The sequence below is a fragment of the Callospermophilus lateralis genome, unplaced genomic scaffold (genome assembly GCF_048772815.1).
Source record: "Callospermophilus lateralis isolate mCalLat2 unplaced genomic scaffold, mCalLat2.hap1 Scaffold_884, whole genome shotgun sequence".
Lineage (NCBI taxonomy): Eukaryota > Metazoa > Chordata > Mammalia > Rodentia > Sciuridae > Callospermophilus > Callospermophilus lateralis.
This window is the reverse complement of record NW_027516953.1, coordinates 516775-535441: the sequence shown is the minus strand read 5'-3', so window position 1 is coordinate 535441 and position 18667 is coordinate 516775. Positions and strand designations below refer to the sequence as shown.

The following is an 18667-nucleotide window of genomic DNA, read 5'->3' as shown; positions in this document are numbered from 1 at the left end:
TCATCTTTCTGAGGTTTCCCAAACCCACTGCTCAAGAACCAGTGAATATTCAAGAGAGCTTAATTTGAAGCCTGTACAAAAAATTTCCCTGTAACACATGTACCAAAATACAATCTTCTACTTTTGTCAATCCTTAACATCTACCTCTCTGAATTTTCATGAATTTCTATTTCACAATGGTAATTATTTTATATACATTGGCAGCAACATACAATAAAATATTTATTTATTTTTTAGTACCGGGGATTGAACCCAAGGGCATTCAACCACTGAGCCACATCCCCAGCCCTATTTTGTGTTTTTATTTAGAGACAGGATCTCACTGAGTTGTTTAGTGCCTTGCTTTTGCTGAGGCTGGCTTTGAACTCTCGTTCTCCTGTCTCAGTCTCCCCAGCTGCTAGGATTACAAGCACGTGCCACTACACCTGGCTCAAAATACTTGGGATTAAAAAGAAAAAAAAAAAAACAACTTTCTTCTTCCTCTTGCAGAGAAGCCACATAACCCAGATATTGAATCCTGGTGTACTATAAATCTGAATTTCAATCTTAGGTCTTTCCCATATTTGCTGGTTGTCTCATCTTGTTGAATATGACCAGAGCCAGTTCATTACTCTGCGAAACTCCTGTCCTACAGGAATTTTGAGTGAAAATATACTTAAAGTTCCAGACACATAAAATACTGGATTTCTCATGAAACCCGCCATTAGGTCGTGTCCAAAAGATAGACCTATTAAAAATAATGCTCAAGGGCTGGGGATGTACCTCAGTGATAAATTGGTTGCTTGCATGAGGCCCTGGGTTCAATTCCCAGCATTTAAAACCAAAGAAAAGTTCAAGATACCACCTCCCCTCACTCCAAAAGAATATGTTAGACAGGTGTGGTGGCACCTGTGATCCCAGTGGCTTTGGAGGATGAGGCAGGAGAACTGTGGGTTCAAAGCCAGCCTTAGCAACTTAGTGAGGCCTTAAGAAACTCAGTGAGACTCTATCTCTAAATAAAATACAAAAACATGCTGGGGATGTTGCTCAGTGGCTAAGCACCCCTGGGTTCAATTCCCAGTACCAAAAAAAAAAAAAAAAGAATATGTTAGCTGGAACATGAGACTGATCAAATTATGTGCATGCAAGGATATGGTATAATGAATCCCAGTATTATGTAAAATTTTACTAATAAAAATAAATAAATAGATTGCAATTTTTTACTTTGGGGAAAAAAAGCAATGTATTTTCTTATCAACAACCCCAGAGTAAATCTGTAAATCAGATGGCTGGCATCATAAGTGTATCTGGTGGGTACAAAAAATCATTTTCTAGAAACCCATTATTTTGTCAAAAAGCAACATTTCATTAGGTACTATCAGAGCTTGAATAAAATTTCCCAGTAAAATCTCTCCATTCTGGTCCAACGGTGTCATTCAGTGATGGAGCAATTGCCTAGCTCATGTGAGGCTCTGGGTTTGATCCACAGCACAGGGATCTCCCAAATCCTTTAAAGAAACAAGTGGTTCGGTACACAAAGATGTTTGTTAGGTAGAAGGAAGGTCACCACAGTGTAAAGGTAACGTGTAAAGCTTGAAATTACTACAGAGAATTAAATAAATTATAATATAAATTATAATAATTTGTTATAGATTTTTATGTAGCCGTCGTTAAGAGATTCTGCAGAAATATATTTACTCACAAGTGGCTTTCTGAGGTAGTAGCATGCAGTGAGAGTGGTCTGTCAGAGATTCCACCACGGGTATGGTCGGGCCAATAGCACAGAAGGCAATGGTGCAGCCCATCACCCTCTTCTTCAGATGCTTGCAAAATAGGTGCCAATTTCAGGGGTGGTTCTATGAGCAAATGAATATAATGATAAGAGCTGTATCATTGGTTTTGATGAGTACATGAGCATTGTATCAGACGATGAGAACAGATTTATTTTAAAACAGTCAAGAAAACAACTGGGTTGGATCATACTAAAAGAAGATAATATTGGGCTGGGTACAGTGGCGCCTGCCTGTAATCCCTGCAGCTTGGGAGGCTAAGACAGGAGGATCTCAGATTCAAAGCCAGCCTCAGTAAAATCAAGGTGCTAAGCAACTCAGTGAGACCCTGTCTCTAAAATAAAATACCAAATAGTTCTGGGGATATGGGCTCAGTGGTCAAGTGTCATGAGTTCAATCCCCAGTACCCCCCCACCCAGAAAAAGAGATAATATTATTCTGTCACAAAGTGTCTCCAACTAGAAATGATAACTGAAAGGCTGGGACTGTAGCTCAGTGGTAGAGCACCCGAATCACACATGTGAGGCACTGGGTTTGATCCTCAGTACCACATAAAAATAAATAAAGACATTGGGTCCAACTACAACTAAATATATATATACACACATATATTTGGGGGAAACATTTTTTTCATATAGTTTTTGTTACCTTTTTGATATTATCAGATGACAATGCTGTGGGTTTGATTTTATTTTGAAAAGTTCTGGGCCAGGACAGTGGCACATGCCTAAATTCAGGAGGCTGAGACAAGACTATCACAAGTTGAAGGCTAGCCTTAGCAACTTAATGAAAAGTAAAAAGAAATGATCATTGCATCCTTTTTGCCTTGATATTAGCCTCTTCAAGGACCCCATTTTTTGGTACAGGGGATTGAAATAGGGGCTTTCACATGCTAGGCAAGTGCTCTACTAACGAGCACCATACCCAGCCAATCCCCCTTGATTTTAGACAGGGTCCACCTGAGTTGCCCAAGCTGGCATCAAATTTGCCATCTTCCTGCCTCAGCCTTTTGCGTAGTGGGGATGAGGAGACATGTCCTGCAATGACTGGCTGAGACTAGATTTTTCAAGAAACTTTTTCTCAAGGATATCTCTTAAGAAGATACAGGAACAAAACTGTGTCCAGAAAAACAATTTAAAATGTATATTGAAGGCATGTCTCCCACATGAGCTTTTGGAGGACACACAATATCAAACCATGATACACTGGGTAGAGGATTATAGGCTGGTGGGTTTTCCTTTCAACACTTCAAAATTTCACTCAACTCTCTTTCTCTAGCACATTTTAGGAGAAGTCCACTAAGATTCTTATCTTGGCTCCTGTATGAGTAAGATGATTTCTTTAAATACCATCTCTTTGGCGTTGATTTTCAGCAATTTGAAAGATGGCAGGTGTAGATTTTGGGTATTTGCCTTGTTTGATGTTCTCAGAACTCCCTGTATCTATTACTTCATAAAAGTTTTCTGTCATTATTACTCGAAGTCTTTCCTCAACTCTGTTCTATTTTGCTTCTCCTCCTCCTATTCCAACTGCACGTGAGTTTATCTTTTGCAATTGCCCCGTTGTTCTTAAATTTTCTGTTTCAATTTTTCTTTTCTCTTTGCAATTTTGCCTGAGAAATTTCTTCTGACCTATCTGCAAGTTCACTAATATTCTCCCCAGTCATGTCCAGGGTACTAGTGAGCCCATCAAAGGTGTTAAGCATTCATCTTAGTCATTTTATCTCCAGTCTTTCCTTTTTTTTCTTGTTTACCATTTCCATCATCAGCTTACATTATCTATCTTTTCTTGAATATTCTTGTTCAGCTCTAACCCTCTATAACCCTTAGGATCTCAATCATAGTTGTTTCAAATCCCTGTCTGATAATTCCCACAGCCTCATCATTTGAGGGTCTCATTCGAATGCTTGCTTTATGTCCTTTCTTCTTGCTTTTTAGTATGTATACCTTATAATGATTTTTGATTGAAAGCTAGACAGTGTACTGAATAATAGGAACTGAGGTAAATAGGCCATTTATTTGGTGAGATTTTGTGCTCATCTGTCTAGAAGTTCAGTCATGTTTAGTGTTTTCTGTTGCCAAAGAGGCCAGAAACTTTCAGATTCCTATAATGTGCTTATTTTCATTTCTTGCCCAGAAAGAATTTGTGTCTTCAACTCTTTCATCTCTAATTCTCTAAAGTTGTGCGGAGGCTTTTTGGTATAGTGGCACAGTAGAGAGGAAGGAAGGATTCTGTCGTCTATGATTAGATCATGGTGTTGAGTGAGCCTGTATTGCTGGGGTGTGACTTTCACTGGTGTTTCCTACTTTTCCACCACCACTAGCACCTTGCAGGAGATAAGAGCCTGGAGTAGGAGAAACGCCTTCCCCCCTTGAGGGACAAGGCTCTGGTGAAATCCTTGTACTTGGAGAGTAGGTTTCTGTTCTGGAGAATGGTTGCTCTTTTCACAATGGTTACCTCCATGTCCAGGATCACTATTCTCAAGGGACCTAAATGTGGTCTGCCCTCTGGGATTCACCAATCAGGGCTCCTTTCCATTATTGGCAGCACCCATCTCAGGCACTGATCCCATGCTCCAACTTCATTCCCTTTCTACTCAGCCCCCTGACTGCAACTCCTCCTGGAGTCACTTGCTTGGTGGTTGGTGGCAAGGACTCTGGAGCCAGACCTCATAAGTCCAAATCACAGCTCTACAACTGTCCAGCAGGGAGACCTTGGGTAGCACTTAGCACCTGGTCACTCAATTTCCCTATCTGTAAAACAAGGAATTGTGGGTTAATTCATGTAAACCACATAGAACAGTGGTTGTGCCACAAAGTGCCCTGTGTGCTGAAGACAGACCACGATATATGCTGATGTAGAAGGGGAAAAGGTACACTCATACACTGCTGGTGGGACTGCAAATTGGTGCAACCCAATCTGGAAAGCAGTATGGAGATTCCTTAGAAAACTTGGAATAGAACCACCATTTGACCCAGCTATCCCTCTCTTAGGTCTATACCTAAATGACTTAAAATCAGCATATTACAGGGACACAGTCACATCAATGTTTATAGCAGCTCAATTCACAATTGCTAAACTGTGGAAACAGCCTGGATGCCCGTCAATAGATGAATGGATAGAGAAACTGTGGTATATATATCTAATGGAATATTACTCAGCATTAAAAGAGAATAAAATTACGACATGTAATGAATGGAGTTCGAGAATATCATGCTAAATCAAGTAAGCCAATCCCAAAAATCCAAAGGCTGAATGTTCTCTCTGATAAGAAAAAATGGAGGAACTTTGATGGGGCAAAGGGGAGGCAGAGGTGAGGAGGGGGCATGGGGGTAGGAAAGATGGTGGAATGAGATGGACATCATTACCCTAGGTACATGTATGAATGCACATATGGTGTGAACGCTACATCAGGTACAACCATAGAAATGTAAATTTGTGCTGCAGTTGTGTACAATGAATTAAAATGCATGGTGCTGTCATATATATCTAATGAAAAATACAAAACGAAAACAGAAACCCTAAGGCTAGCATGGTCTGCTCCAAAGCTCAATAGACCTGGTAGTTATGATTCTAGTACCACTGCTAACCTTTTTCCATGACCCAATGCATGTCATCCCTTCTTCTTGTGCTACAACAGAAATTGACATAAAACTTGGTGGTAGACTGTGACCCAAACATCACTTCATTCTCAGTAGAAACCCAACTGACCAAGAGAAATCTGAAAAAAAATATTCAACATTACTAATCACTAGAGAAATGCAATTAAAATCATAATGGGATACCCTCTCGCACCTATTAGAATGGTTATTATCAAAAAGACAAAAGAACCAGTGGCACATGCCTTAATCTCAGGAACTCAGGAGGCTGAGGCAGGAGGATTATAAATTCAAGGTAAACCTCAGCAACTCAGTGAGAGCTGATCTCAAAATAAAAAGTAAAAAGGTCTCCAGATGGCTATCAGGGTTAAAGTCCCCCTGGGTTCAACCCCCATCATAAATAAAAGAAAAAGAAAGACAAAAGATTTTAAGTACTGGTCAGGATGTGGAGAAACTAGAATTCTTGTACTATGTTTGGGGGAATGTAAATTAGTACAGTCATTATGGAAATTAGTATGGGAAGTTTCTTTAAAACTTAAAAATAGAGCTCAGTTGGGAGAGTGCTTGCCTTGCATGGACAAGGCCCTGGGTTCAATCCCCAGCACCAAAAAAACCAAAAAACAAAAAACAAAAAACTACCCTATGGTCCAGCCAATCGGTGCATGAATGGATACAGAAAATGTGGTTTAGAAATATAAGGGGATACTCTTTAGTCTTTAAAAAAAATATAAGGAAATTCTGTCATTTATGACAAATGAATGAGGCCAAAGGACGTTTTATTGGGGGAAATAGCCACGCACAGGGCAACAATCACATGATCTCACCTACATGTGGAATCTATAAAAGTTGAACTCATAGAAACAGAGAGCAGAATGGTGACTGCCAGGGGCCCAGGAGTGGCTGGGCTGTGGAGGGGGAAGATGCTGGTCCCAGGAGAACAAATTACACTTAGATGAGAGGGATGAGTTTAAGGGATCTATTGTGCAATATAATGACTACAGTTAATAATAACATACAACAGAATGAGTACAGTTGATAATGTTATCTACATTAAAAATGACTCAAAGAGTAGATTTTAAGGGTCCTCACCACAAATAAGAATATGAAGTAATGTATATGTTAAAAAGCTTGACTCAGACGTTCTTCAATGTAACATTTTTCAAATTATGTTATATGCCATAAATATGTACAAATTATTATTAGTATTGTTATTATCATCATCATCAGGGATTGAACCTAGGATTGTTTAACCATTGAGTCACATCCCCAGCTCATTTTATTTTTGAGAGAGAATTACATCATAAATCCCACCATGGAAGTGAGTAAACTGGGAAGATATTTAATTGGTAGATTTCTACCTCCTTCCCCAAACTGGAGCTCTGTTACAACAAAAAGGAAGAAGTGGAGCTAGGATGAGCAATGAGCACTGTTGACTCCAATTAGCACTGGGCCTGAAAGGGGGATGACCATCACCAAACTTCTCCCCATGCCATCTTCACATAATTTATGGCCTCTGTATTAGCCTGCTTTCTGTTGCTCTAACAAAATACCCGAGAACAGATAATTTATAAGGAGGTAAGTTTTATTTAACTCAGTATCCAAGATTTGGCAGCTCCTGCAAGTGATCTCTGGTGAGGGTGTTCACCAGATTGTGTGTCAGAAAACAGGGAGGGACCAATCTGGCTCTTTTGATAACAACTCCCTCTTACAGGAGCAAATGGGGGCCCATGAGAAGTCCATTACTCCCTTGAGAGGGCATCTTGCAGAGTGACTGAATTACCTCCCACTAGGCCCACCTCTTTCAGGTTCTACCACCTCATCACTGAGGACCAACCCTCCAGCCTTTGAACCTTTGGGACAAACCACATCATATCATCACAAGCTCCAACAAAGCTACCATCATAAGAGCAGGATGTCCCAGTCTACAACATGTGCGTATGTGGGGGATGGGGAAGGTTGATCTCACAAGTCACTGGAAGCAGTCAGAGCCCCCATTCCAGAACCTCTGTGATGTCACTTCTGTTGTCATGGCAGTCTGGGTGCCAACCCAGAAGAGTTCGTTGGTGGCTTCAGTCTGTGAGATTTGGTGGTCTAGCCATGGCCTCTTCACAGAGTATCATGCCCCCAAATGAACCTCCGATCGAATCCTCATGGCTGAAACCAAGCCTGTTTCCAGCTTTTAATGCAATGCTTCTTATTACAATAAGTGGCATCTTCTTCGCCTTTCCGTGAGTCTCCCATGGAAGGTGTCAGTGTCTTAGACACAGAAGAGAAAATAGACAAGGACAGTACAGAGGCAGGGAGGGAAGTGGAGAGAGAGGGTCAGCAGGGGAAGGAGGATATAGAGTTAGAGGGAACCCAATGTGAAAGCACAGAGGTCTGGAGTGCCTGACGCATTTAGGGAACTATGAGAGACTGCTAATGCTGGTGACATTTTGTGGAGTCTCCATGGTCTGTCTCTAACCTGGATATTTAGATCAGTCCTTAAGGCGAGTGAGTCCTACCTCAGGTGAACTAGGCCTTGTGGGGAGCTCTGGGTTTCCCCAGACTAGGACTGAGTCTGGCTCTGGTTTCAGGTGCTGGTGGTTGGCTCAGAATGGGCAGTGGGAATTTGCCGTGGTTTCGGGCCTATTCTTTATACTGTCCTTCTGCAGCCTCATTTTCCTCAACGGGTCAGACCCAGGCATTTTGCACAAAGGTAAGGCCTCAGACCCCTGGAGAAGGAGGTGGTATCCCAAGGGCTGATGCCTATAGGGGTGATTTCAAACATGCTAACCCCCCTCAACCCCACCCCCCGCCCCCGTGGCCTCAGGAGCCCTTCCCTCCATGTCATCATTACTTGGGCCCTGGCACTTCATTTCCCAAGCCACTGAAGTGCGAAAAAACAGAATCCTGGAGGTGTTCCAGCTGCTTTCGAAGCAAGGACTGGGCAGGCTGGCAAGAGAGGCCAGCAGGCCCTTCCAAACCACGCAGTTCACTCCTCCTCCTTCCCATTTTACACACGACTTCAAGCACTGATCACTATTCCAAAAGGGGAGAGCTCTGTATAGAGCTCCTGTGGCTGGACAGCCCTTTCTCTCTGACTGCCGCCCATCTGAGTGGTCAGCTTGCTCAACAGGGACCGGGATTCCCCTGCCCTCCTCCTCCCCACCCTTCTTGTTGCCCAATGATGCTATGGGGCGGCCCCAAGCAGTAGAGTGGTGGAAGGGCCTCCTGCCACTGCCCAAATCTCTTCCCCTGCCAGGCTCCTTAGAAGAGGACCCCAACATTCAATACATAGCACGAGTGAACAACACGGCCTTTCGCCTGCAGTGGTGCTCGAAGTGTTCTTTCCATCGTCCACCCCGGACCCACCACTGTCCCTTCTGTAATATCTGTGTGGAGGTAAGTACTCCTCCTTCCTGTCCACTCACCAACCCATCCCAGGGCACCTGGCCAGGACCAGGAACCTCACATCATATGTGGTCCAGGGGTGGGTATGAGATCATCTTCCCACACTGCTACAAGTGGCTCTCAGCCACTCTTGGTCACTTATATATGTTATTGCCTCCAGTTCTGCACTTGTCCTGAGACGCTGGCCTTGCTTGCACAGGTGCTGACATGCAAAGGGCACCATCTGTGCTGAGCCTCGTGGAGTCAAGGGGAGGAAAGGCAGTGACTGTCCCACTAGCTTGCTGATACTAGATACCCATAACTTTAGGCCGGCTGCTGCCCTGTTCTGGGTATTGTTGCCTGTCCACCTCTGGGTGTCCAATTGAGGGTTTCCTGGGTTCCGAGTGCTCTTCTCTCATGTGCACACCTTGCACGGGTTTCCAAGTACAGAAGGCTGGCTGGGCTAGAAATTCTTCTCATCCTTACCCAGTATCTGAAAAAATACAGCTTCACAGCTTTTCTGTATCCTGCTCAAAGTGACACCAGGCAGGTCTTGTCTGTAAAGACCTCACTCATGACAAACGACCTGATGAGCCATGGCGTCCTAACTGTGCTCTATCCATGGACGTGCTGGTTTCACCCTGGAGATGGGAGCTTACGTGCAGGGCCAAGAGCAGGAGTTCTAGGGGCTGGGTTGAGGGGGGGCCTCAAGATTTGGGGGTATTGGGCTAAGCCAAATAGACCCTCAAGTCTGCCTTCTCTCCCCTAGGACTTTGACCACCACTGCCTGTGGGTAAACAATTGTGTAGGTCAAAGAAATTTCCGCGTATTCGTGCTGCTGCTGGTGTCCCTGTGCCTTTATCTGGTTGTTCTTCTGGCTACCAGTGTGCTTTTTCTCATTCGTACAAGACACATGCCCTTGTCGCTGGACTCAGCCATGGCGTATCTACCCTGTCCCAAGGGCCCACACTGGGAAGAGAATGGGTTGTGGGGAGGGACGGACAGCCAAGGGGCAGGACAGCCAAGAGGTGGGGTTAACCGAGGGAGGGCTGATGTTGTGGGCAGGGCTAAAGGGAGAAGCTACTTGGGAGGACCTATGAAGGACAGATTGAAGGCGAGTGGGGTCAGGGAGATGGGCGTGGTAGGATGGACTATGGAGTTAAGAATATAAAGAGGCCAAGAAGTGGGGTAATGAAGGTTGAAAAGGGTCAAGTGGGAGGCCAGCATGGTGGGGTGAGGTTTCTCTTGGGTGTGCTGGATTAATTGTCCAGTCCAGGGAGGCAAAAGTGGGTGGGCGGGGCCAGCCAGGGCGGGGCTAATGAGGGCTGTCGGTCGTTGGGCGGGGCCAGGAGAGAACAGTTTGTCTGTTCTTCTTAGCTTGTGTATGCACAGCATCGCAGTAGCTGTACCCGTCTTGGTACTCCTGCTGCCTGTCATTCTGCTCCTGATGATACAGGCTGTGTCGGTGAGCAAGGTAAGCGAGTACTGCAATACCAGACGGTGCGGAGGCATCTTGCATCTTTGGGAATCCGGCACTTTCGGCTGATCTTCACTGCCCTTGGTCCTGATGGTGCCTCATGAGTCCTTCCAGACCCACCCTTTAAGATGCAGCTCAGATCTTTCCTCCCCCTGGAGCTCAGTGGTCATTCTTCCTCGTGGGTGCATTGCATGGAGAGCCTGTTATTTGAGGGATGGGTGCATCCTGCGCTTGTGTTGATAAGAACCCTGCGATCAGAATAACACCAGCAGACACCTAGGGAAACGCTTGAGACGGGGGTCGGTCCTGAGTGGTGTAGCAGCCTGCAAGAAACTGAGTTTGGCGAGGCCAGCATTGTAGAGGAGGACGTGCCACTCTTCCTGTCCTAGGTGTGATTTTGCAAAGGTGGAAGACAGGAGGGTGTTGTCTGTGAGAGGCACACCTTTGCAAAAAGGCAGAGAAACCCGAATGTAGGATGTTAAGGAAATGAGGAAGGAACGATTCTAAATCAAACCCAAGGTGCCAGATAATTTATAAGGAGGAGTCAAGATTAAAAAGCCCCTAAAAGTTGAGCGTGAAATTTAGTTTTGATGAAGTGGAAACCTGGGAGCCATGGTGGGATTTAAAAAAAAAAAAACAACAAAAACTCATTTATTGAGGAATAAATTAAAACTGCCAAATTCACCCTTTTAGTCTAGGATACGGGATTTTGACAACTGGATACTGTCCTGCATTCTCCAGCATGATCAAGATTAGGCAGTTTCTTTACTCCAGAATATCCTTTCATTCACCTGTTGTTGTCAGTCTCTCTCCCTATGTCCTTCTGGTTTTTCTTTTTTTCCAGGATCACATGTAAATGGAGTCATTGCCTTCTTTTCTCTGGCTTTATTTATTTAGGACAATGTATTTGAGATTCATCCACGTTGTCGCTCATATCAGTATTTTATTTCTTTTATTGCTGTGTAGAAGCGTATGGATGCCCTATAGATTGTTTATACATTCATCAAACGAAGGATTTTTTACATTACGTCTAGTTTTTGCCAGTATTTTTGTTTGTTTTGTTTTGTTTGTTTCATACTAGAAATTGAACCGGGGGGGTGTTTAATCACTGAGGCACATTCCTAGCACCCCTCAAATTATGTTTAAATTTTTTTTTTAATTTTGAGACAGGGTCTCACTAAGTTGCTTAGCGCATCACTAAGTTGCTGAGGCTGACTTTGAACTTGCCATCCTCTTGCTTCAGGCTCCCAAGCCTCTGGGATTATAGGTGTGGGCCACTATGCCTAGCTAGTTTGGGGTAGTTATAAATAAAGCTGCCCCAAACATTGATGCACAGGCATGTGAACATAAGTTTTCATTTTTGTTGAATAAATTCTTAAGGGTGGCATTGCTGAGTCATAAGGTAAACACGTGTGTAACTTTGTAGGAAATTGCCAAATTTGTCTTCCAAAACAACTGTAAGGTTTCTAAATTCTACCAGCAATGTTGGGAATTCCAGTTGCTTCACATCCTCACCAACATTTCACACTTTTTTTTTTCAAATATATTTTAGGTATCAGTTGACCTTTTATTTATTTATATGCAGTGCTAAGAATCGAATTCAGTGCCTCACACACACTAGGCAAGCATTGTACCACTGAGCCACAACCCCAGCCCCTCACACTGTCCTTTGTTATTTTGTTTTGTCTTTTAATCAAACCTGTCTTATTAAATGAGTCGTAGTATTTCATTAAGGTTCCAGGTTGTGTTTTCCTAATGAGTAATGATGTTGAGCCTATTTTCATGTCTGTTTGGCCTTCATTAGGTCTTTGGTAAAATGTTTACTCCTGGCAGGGCACAGTGGCGCACACCTGTAATCCCAGCAGCTTGGGAGGCTGAGACAGGTGGATTCTGAGTTCAAAGCCAGCCTCAGCAAAGCGAGGCACTAAGCAACTCTGTGAGAACCTGTCTCTTATAAAATACAAAAAATAAAAATGGACTGGGGATGTGGCTCAGTGGTTGAGTGTCCCTATATTCAATCCGTGTACCCACTCCCCCCAAAAGCGTTTACTCCAATCTTTTGCCCATTTGAAAAAACGGTTGTTTTCTTATTGAGTTTTAATAGTTTTCTACATCAGATTCAGATCTAGGTTTTGCACATCTCTTCTTGCAATCTGTGTCTTGTCATTACATTTTCTTCATAGCATCTTCCCAAGAGCAGGAGTCCTTAGTGTTGTTTTTCTAGGAAAAGGGGTTGAATCAGGGGTGCTCAACCACTGAGTTCTCCCTCAGCATTTTGTGGCTGTTGTACATTCTACATAGAAAATTGTCATCTGTGAAGAACAGTTTCATTACCTTCTTTCCAATCTGTGTATCTTTATTGCTTTTTCTTTTTAGTGTTGAATAGGAATGATAGGGGTGGGCATCTCTGCCCTGGGATTCCTTTAGTATGGCAATCTCTTGACTAAAGGCTCTTTCAGTAAGACTGGTGGGCAGCATCAGTGGGGGAGGGGATGCTGCAGACCCCGAGACAGTGAACAGACAGAGGAGCCTACCTGCTCATCACCTCCCATCCTTTTAGTCCCCAGCCCACCACTGCCATATCTGGTCCTCCTCCCACCTGAGACTCTGTGCTTGGCCCTTATTCATCAGCCCTGTGGTCTGCCTTTACTTTGAGCTTGACCTTTACTGCTTTGTGTACTGAAGGCCTTCAGCCCAGATTTTCCTGGGCCATGTGATTTTTGACTAGGAAACTATGATGGGGCCTCCCCACTGCCCCTGTCCTCCCAGATAGTGAAATTCAGTTAAGGCATAATTTTAGAAAAAAAAAATGAGAGGTGGGGAAATGAAGTGGGAGTGGGGTGGTGACATTGTCTTTGGAGCAATTGAGCAGCACAAGGAAGAGTTTAAAAGGTATCTGAAAGGGGCTGTGGTTGTCGCTCAGTGGCAGAGAACTTGCCTAGCATGTGTGAGGCACTGAGTTTGATCCTCAGCACCCCATACAAATTAAAAAAAAATAATAAGGTCTATCAACAACTAAAAAATATTTTTTTAAAAAAGGGGGGTGTGTGGAAGGATGAGGTAAGGGACAGGTGTGGCCAATGGAGACAGAACAAGGATCTTGCACAGGGAGGCACAGGATGATGAGGAGCCCTGAGAAGGCAGGAGAAAGGAGTGCAGTGTCAGCACTGTCTGCGGAGAGCTGCTCACAAGTGGGTCAAGGGAGGTCACTCTTCCTAGGAGCATAGGAAGGCAGGAGGCCCTGGGTCACTCTCCGGCTCCCCTGCCCTTAGAATCTTGCTCCAGGCCTGGGCTGAGCCCTGGCTAAGCTGACTGACTTAGGAGGAGTCACTGGGAGATGGCCTTGCCCAGTCCTGCTGATTCTGAGCTCCTCTTCCCATCCCCATCTCCCTCCAGGGCAAATCACTCCGGAACAACAACCCCTTCGACCAGGGCTGTGCCAACAACTGGTATTTGACCATTTGTATGCCAGTGGGACCCAAGTGAGTTGGTAAACTGAAGGCTCAAGTGGTGGATCTCTGGGGCTGGTGGGAGTGGGGTGAGATAAAGCTGGGTTTTCTTCTTTGGTCCCTGACCCCAGCTCCCAGGCCCTGTCACCCATTGTCCTTTCCTTTGGGGTTTTCTCCAGGGCACTCTGGGAGCCTCTGGGAACGTCCCTATTCATTGCCCTTCTAGGTTCTTGCCCTAAGAAATGGAGTAGAGGGGAAATGCAGCCTGGATGAGACTCCTGGCTGGGAACCCTGGGCTCTGTGCTTTCCAAGCTGAGGGTGAGGGTGGTCAGGGGGACCAGGCCAAGGTGGGTAGTGACTCCCTGCATTTGGTCTATCACGCCCCAGGTACATGTCTGCAGCTACTTGGATGCAGCAGGCAGAAGGCACGGAGTGGGACCCTGAGCAAGGGGACCCAGTGCACACACGGTTCTCGCCACAATATTCCCGTCAACACCGTCCCACAGAGCTCCCTGGGCCCACATCTCCAACACATGGGCAGGGCCCCCCAGGGAGTGGCGAGGCTGCAGCTTTACAGGAGGTGAGGAATAGTGGGTGTGCATTGGGAGAAGGATGTCTGTGGGTCACACATGTGTTGGGGGAGGCTCCTGAGGTTGGGCTGGCCCTGAAGCTGAAGCACATGGAGCTTAAGGAACGGAAATATGAACCTGAGTGTGCGGGTTCCAGGTTTCAGAGTACTCCCAGGTGTTGCTGAATAGACAAAGAGAAAAGACTGCACCACTAATTTGCTAGTTGGCCTTGGCCAGTCCCTTACCTTTCTAGGCCTCAGTTTCCTCAGTTATTAATGAGGACTGAGACTAGTAATTTATGTTTTAAAGGAGATTCTTTTTTGGGGGGGAGGGGGACAGGGAATTGAACTCAGGGCACTCGACCCCTGAGCCACATCCCCAGCCCTATTTTGTATTTTATTTAGAGACAGGTTCTCACTAAGTTACTTAGTGCCTCACTTTTGCTGAGGCTGGCTTTGAACTTGTGATCCTCCTGCCTCAGCCTCCCAGGCCACTAAAATTATAGTCATGTGCCACTGTGCCTGGCTCTTTATTTTTTTTTTTTTTTATGGAAATTTGTACTTGAAATCCCATGTGAAATGTATGAAGTGGAGCATTAGGAGTGCAGTAGGGTAGATAACCCATGGTGCCCACCAAGGGCCCTTGCATTACTTGGGGTACCAGCCCTCTCCTTTGTCCCGTCTCCTGGGGCCCAGAGCCATGACTGTGAACTGCAGGGTAGAAGCTAGAAAGAACACCCATGTATTGACTTATGTGTTTAGATTTCCATCAGCCCGATGCCGCAGCAAAAAGCCCACAGAGAAGACTTGGCCTCCCATCCACGAGCCTCTCACTCACCCATTCACACTGCTGGATACCAGGACATCTGAACTTCATCTTTTGAGCCTCCATGTGGAGGCCTCTCGTAGCTGAGCCCTCAATCACTCCCCTATTGGGAGTGCTAAGACTTCCATTCCTGTTGTACATTTGTAAATAGTTTTTACTTCTTCCTATGGCTGCTCTGTCTGTTTGTTCTAGGTTTAGAGAAGCGGTGTTTCCTGGGGATGTAGGGAGGCTCTGAGGGGTTGGAGCAAAGCCCTCTTGGAAGGGAAAGATCCTTGCTCTCTGAGAACCCAAGCTAGGGAACCAACATTGTCTAGCTCATTGACCTTGAGCAAGACACTTGTCATTTCTCTCATCCTTAAAATGTGGCAACAGTAATAATCACAGTGACTGACCTGGCTGGCTTCCTGGCAAGGGCTGGAGATGGGAGGAGAGAAAACCCCCAGCTAGCACTAGGGATGGAGCAAGCCCTGTCCTGCAGCATCCCTGTCTGACTACAGGGGGTGCCAGCTGCCCAGGAATTTGAAAACCAAGTCTGGCCCAGCCCTCTAGTGGGAGGTGAGCCAGCCTGAGTCAGTCTGGAGCCCCCTCCTGGGCGCCTCCTCCCCAGATGTGGGAGGGTGGGGGCATTCATCCTGCATCTCTCCTGCAACTGTGTCCCACCCTGGTCCCTTCCCCCTGGGGTGCATCAGGTGCTGGTTCTGGTCCTGTCCCTGGGGTAGACTCAGGAATTTTGAGTCTGCAGGCCCCAGAGTGTTGGGCAGGGGGCACATCAAACCGTGTGTCTGTTAGTCTCCAGAGTGTGATCTTGGGACTGGGAATAATATCACCTTCGTAGTAGGTTGTTGGAGGAGGAGGTGAGGTGTTTCATCTAGTGCACAGCAGGCAAGCAATGGATGCAGCTGGAATGATTTATGGTTATTTTCTCCACTAGTTGGGCGACCCAACCATGTCAGAATTTCCAGAGTACTATTAGTGGTTGTGGGGCTCTCTGAATTTGTATCAAGGACCCTATATCATCTTGCCACATGAAGCATCAGGACAGACAAACTATACTGCTTCTTTCCATACTTGTATCTGGGTGAAACCATCTTGTGTGATAAAGGTGGAGGCAAAAGGATGTCACCCAAGGGGTCAGATGCATGTCCCTAGGGTGTGTGTGTGTGTGTGTGTGTGTGTGTGTGAGAGAGAGAGAGAGAGAGAGAGAGAGAGAGAGAGAGAGAGAGAGAGAGAGAGAGAGTATGCACATGTTTGGTATGAGTTCATCCTCGGGGGTGTGTTCGCCCAGCCCCTTATCCTTTCTGACCAACTTTAGGAGGTCGGTGACCTATGATGCAGGATGTGTCTCCAAGTCTCCAGACCACAAAGTCCCACGACAAGACTGCTCTTCCCTCTTCCTTTCCTCCTCAACCTCTCCTGGGAAGCCCAGGCCCAGCCCCACCCGCCTGCCCTGGCTTGAACTCCAACACTTCTCATCCCCTTTCCCTGTCCCAATATCTATCTCCCTGGGCTCAAGTCCTTTTGGGGCTTAAGGCTTTTCTCAAATCTTATTCCTGCTCACTTCCTCTGTCTGGGAAGCCCAAGTTCATGGGCACATGGCAGAGAAAGAGGGGAGGAGTCCCTGTGCCCAGGTTTTAGTGCCTGTGAACCTGTGTGTGCAGTAGGGATGGCTCAACCCTGCTGACCAACAGGGGGAAAGGCCGAGTGGGGAAGCCAGAGGCTCCCAAGCTCATTCCCAAAGGACAGCCCTCCCAATAAACTGGATCTGAGTGAGGGAGGAGAGAGGTGGTCCAGGAGCCTGGGCCAAGGCCTGGATGTGCATCATGGAACTGCCTGGGTGGGGGAGTGCTGGAGGGAGTCCAGCTCCAAGCGGGGCCCAGAAGGCCAGGCCCCAGTCTCTGAGGAGTTCATGCTGCCTCCTCCAGCCCCGCTGGCTGTCCCCCTGCCATCCTGCCTATCCCCCTGCCATCCTGCCTGGTTCAGGTCTGCACTCATTGGCTCCCTGCCTTCAGGTATACAGGGCCTCACTCATTCTCAGGCAAGGGCCTTTTAAGTCCTAAGCTAGATGTGACACATCTCCTTGACAATCTGGTCCTCAGTTTCCCCACTAGAAAAGGATGTAATTTCCCTCAGATTCTCAAAAGAGGACATGGCCTTTCCAAAGGCAAAGACTTCCTGCTCTGGGATGAAGATTTTAGGTGTGTCCGCCCCCTGCCCCCAGCCTAGGATTCCTAGGATTTCCTTAAGAAAGACCCTTGGATCAGGCTCATTGCTTCTTGAGCATTAAGTGGGACATAGAACATTCCTTCCTTTGACGTCCTCCACCATACACTCTACCCTAAGCCTTGGGCCAGTCTTGTGACTCCTTGCCAAGTTGAGAGGACCCAACTGGGCTGCACCCCCTTCCCTTTTTGCCCCCTTCTCATTTCTGCTGAATGTGCCCTTGTTTCTCAGACATGCCCCAACCAATCCTTGGCCCATGGATAAGGCAAGGGGTGTTATAGGGGACCAGTTATGGGGCCCACTGTCCACCTACCCAGGAAACTCTGCCATCCCTGGGCCAGAGCCAAGAAATGGCCCCCACGCCTGCAGGGCTACCAGGTGCCCACAAGCTCCTAGAACCGTAATGCCAGATTTGTGGGACCCCAATAGACCACCAGGAGCCGAATCTGATGCAATTACACAAGAGTCTTTATTGCAGGCTCGCACCTGGACTCTCAACCGTTTGCAATACAGCGGTCCTGAGTAGTGAGTCCCAACCCTTAGTTAGTGAGAATTTATAGGTTTTGGGGGGATACACTATGCATCACAACATCACACAGAAAATCATTTTATACCGTGGGAAAATCAAACAACAATTCTTAACATTGATGAGCACATTCACTGGCCAGAACAAGTTGGGTAAGGGTAGTGGGTGAATTCAAATGGTGGATATATTTGAACTGATTGGTTTAGGCCCGGAAGGGTTGCAAGAGTCTCTATGCCAAACTGCAGGGATGCCTAATCATGTTATACATCACGGAAACTACTGGGAGGTCACCTGACATTTCAGATATTTTTCCTGTCTCCTGCTGATTGGTGGTTGCTGGGGGTTGCTATGGGTCCTCACCTAGCTTAACTGAGTCAGGGTCACCTAGCACCACAGATCCCTTTTGTTAAACAACTCAGCAGGGTGGGTATGTGCCTAAGAACCTTCTGTGGGTTTTTCGAAGGACAAGAGTCATGCCCCCTCCCTCTGGACAGGCCTTGAGGTAGAAGCTGATTTCTCAAAAATGGAGTCACATCAGTTTCTCAGAACCTGGGATGGAGAGCCTAGCATCTCCAGACCTTTCCTCATGGGCCTCTTGGGAAGTCAGGGCATATAGGATGAGACTCAACCTAGTCACCCAGCTCTGCCGCCAACTAATGTGCCACAGGAGAATCTGTCTTCCCTTTGCTAAAACTTGGAGTCCTCAAGGTAATCATAGATATCACACTGAGGGTCACAGACTCTTAAGTCTTTAGGGAGGGTAGGGACTCAGGGATACCTCATCCAGCTGTCTGCCACTTCCAGTTTTGCAGATGGGGCTCTTAGGTCCTGCAGAGGGAAGAGTTTGCCCAAGATAACCTG

General features: G+C 46.2%; 1 protein-coding gene across 1 annotated transcript; it reads left to right on the top strand.

Annotated features, from left to right (window-relative positions):
- The first annotated feature begins 7465 nt into the window (after positions 1-7465).
- Positions 7466-10286, top strand: LOC143641191 (palmitoyltransferase ZDHHC19-like). Its single transcript, XM_077108531.1, has 5 exons — positions 7466-7596; positions 7945-8066; positions 8613-8752; positions 9510-9682; positions 10133-10286. The coding sequence occupies exons 1-5, from the start codon at positions 7466-7468 to the stop codon at positions 10284-10286; spliced, it is 720 nt and encodes a 239-aa protein (XP_076964646.1).
- The last annotated feature ends 8381 nt before the right edge of the window (positions 10287-18667 follow it).

Excerpts from the sequence above, each read along its gene's own strand:
- LOC143641191 (XM_077108531.1), top strand. The coding sequence starts at position 7,466 with ATGGCCTCTTCACAGAGTATCATGCCCCCAAATGAACCTCCGATCGAA. Across the intron at positions 7,597-7,944 it reads GGCATCTTCTTCGCCTTTCC|GTGCTGGTGGTTGGCTCAGA; the intron begins GTGAGTCTCCCA and ends CTCTGGTTTCAG. Across the intron at positions 8,067-8,612 it reads CCCAGGCATTTTGCACAAAG|GCTCCTTAGAAGAGGACCCC; the intron begins GTAAGGCCTCAG and ends TTCCCCTGCCAG.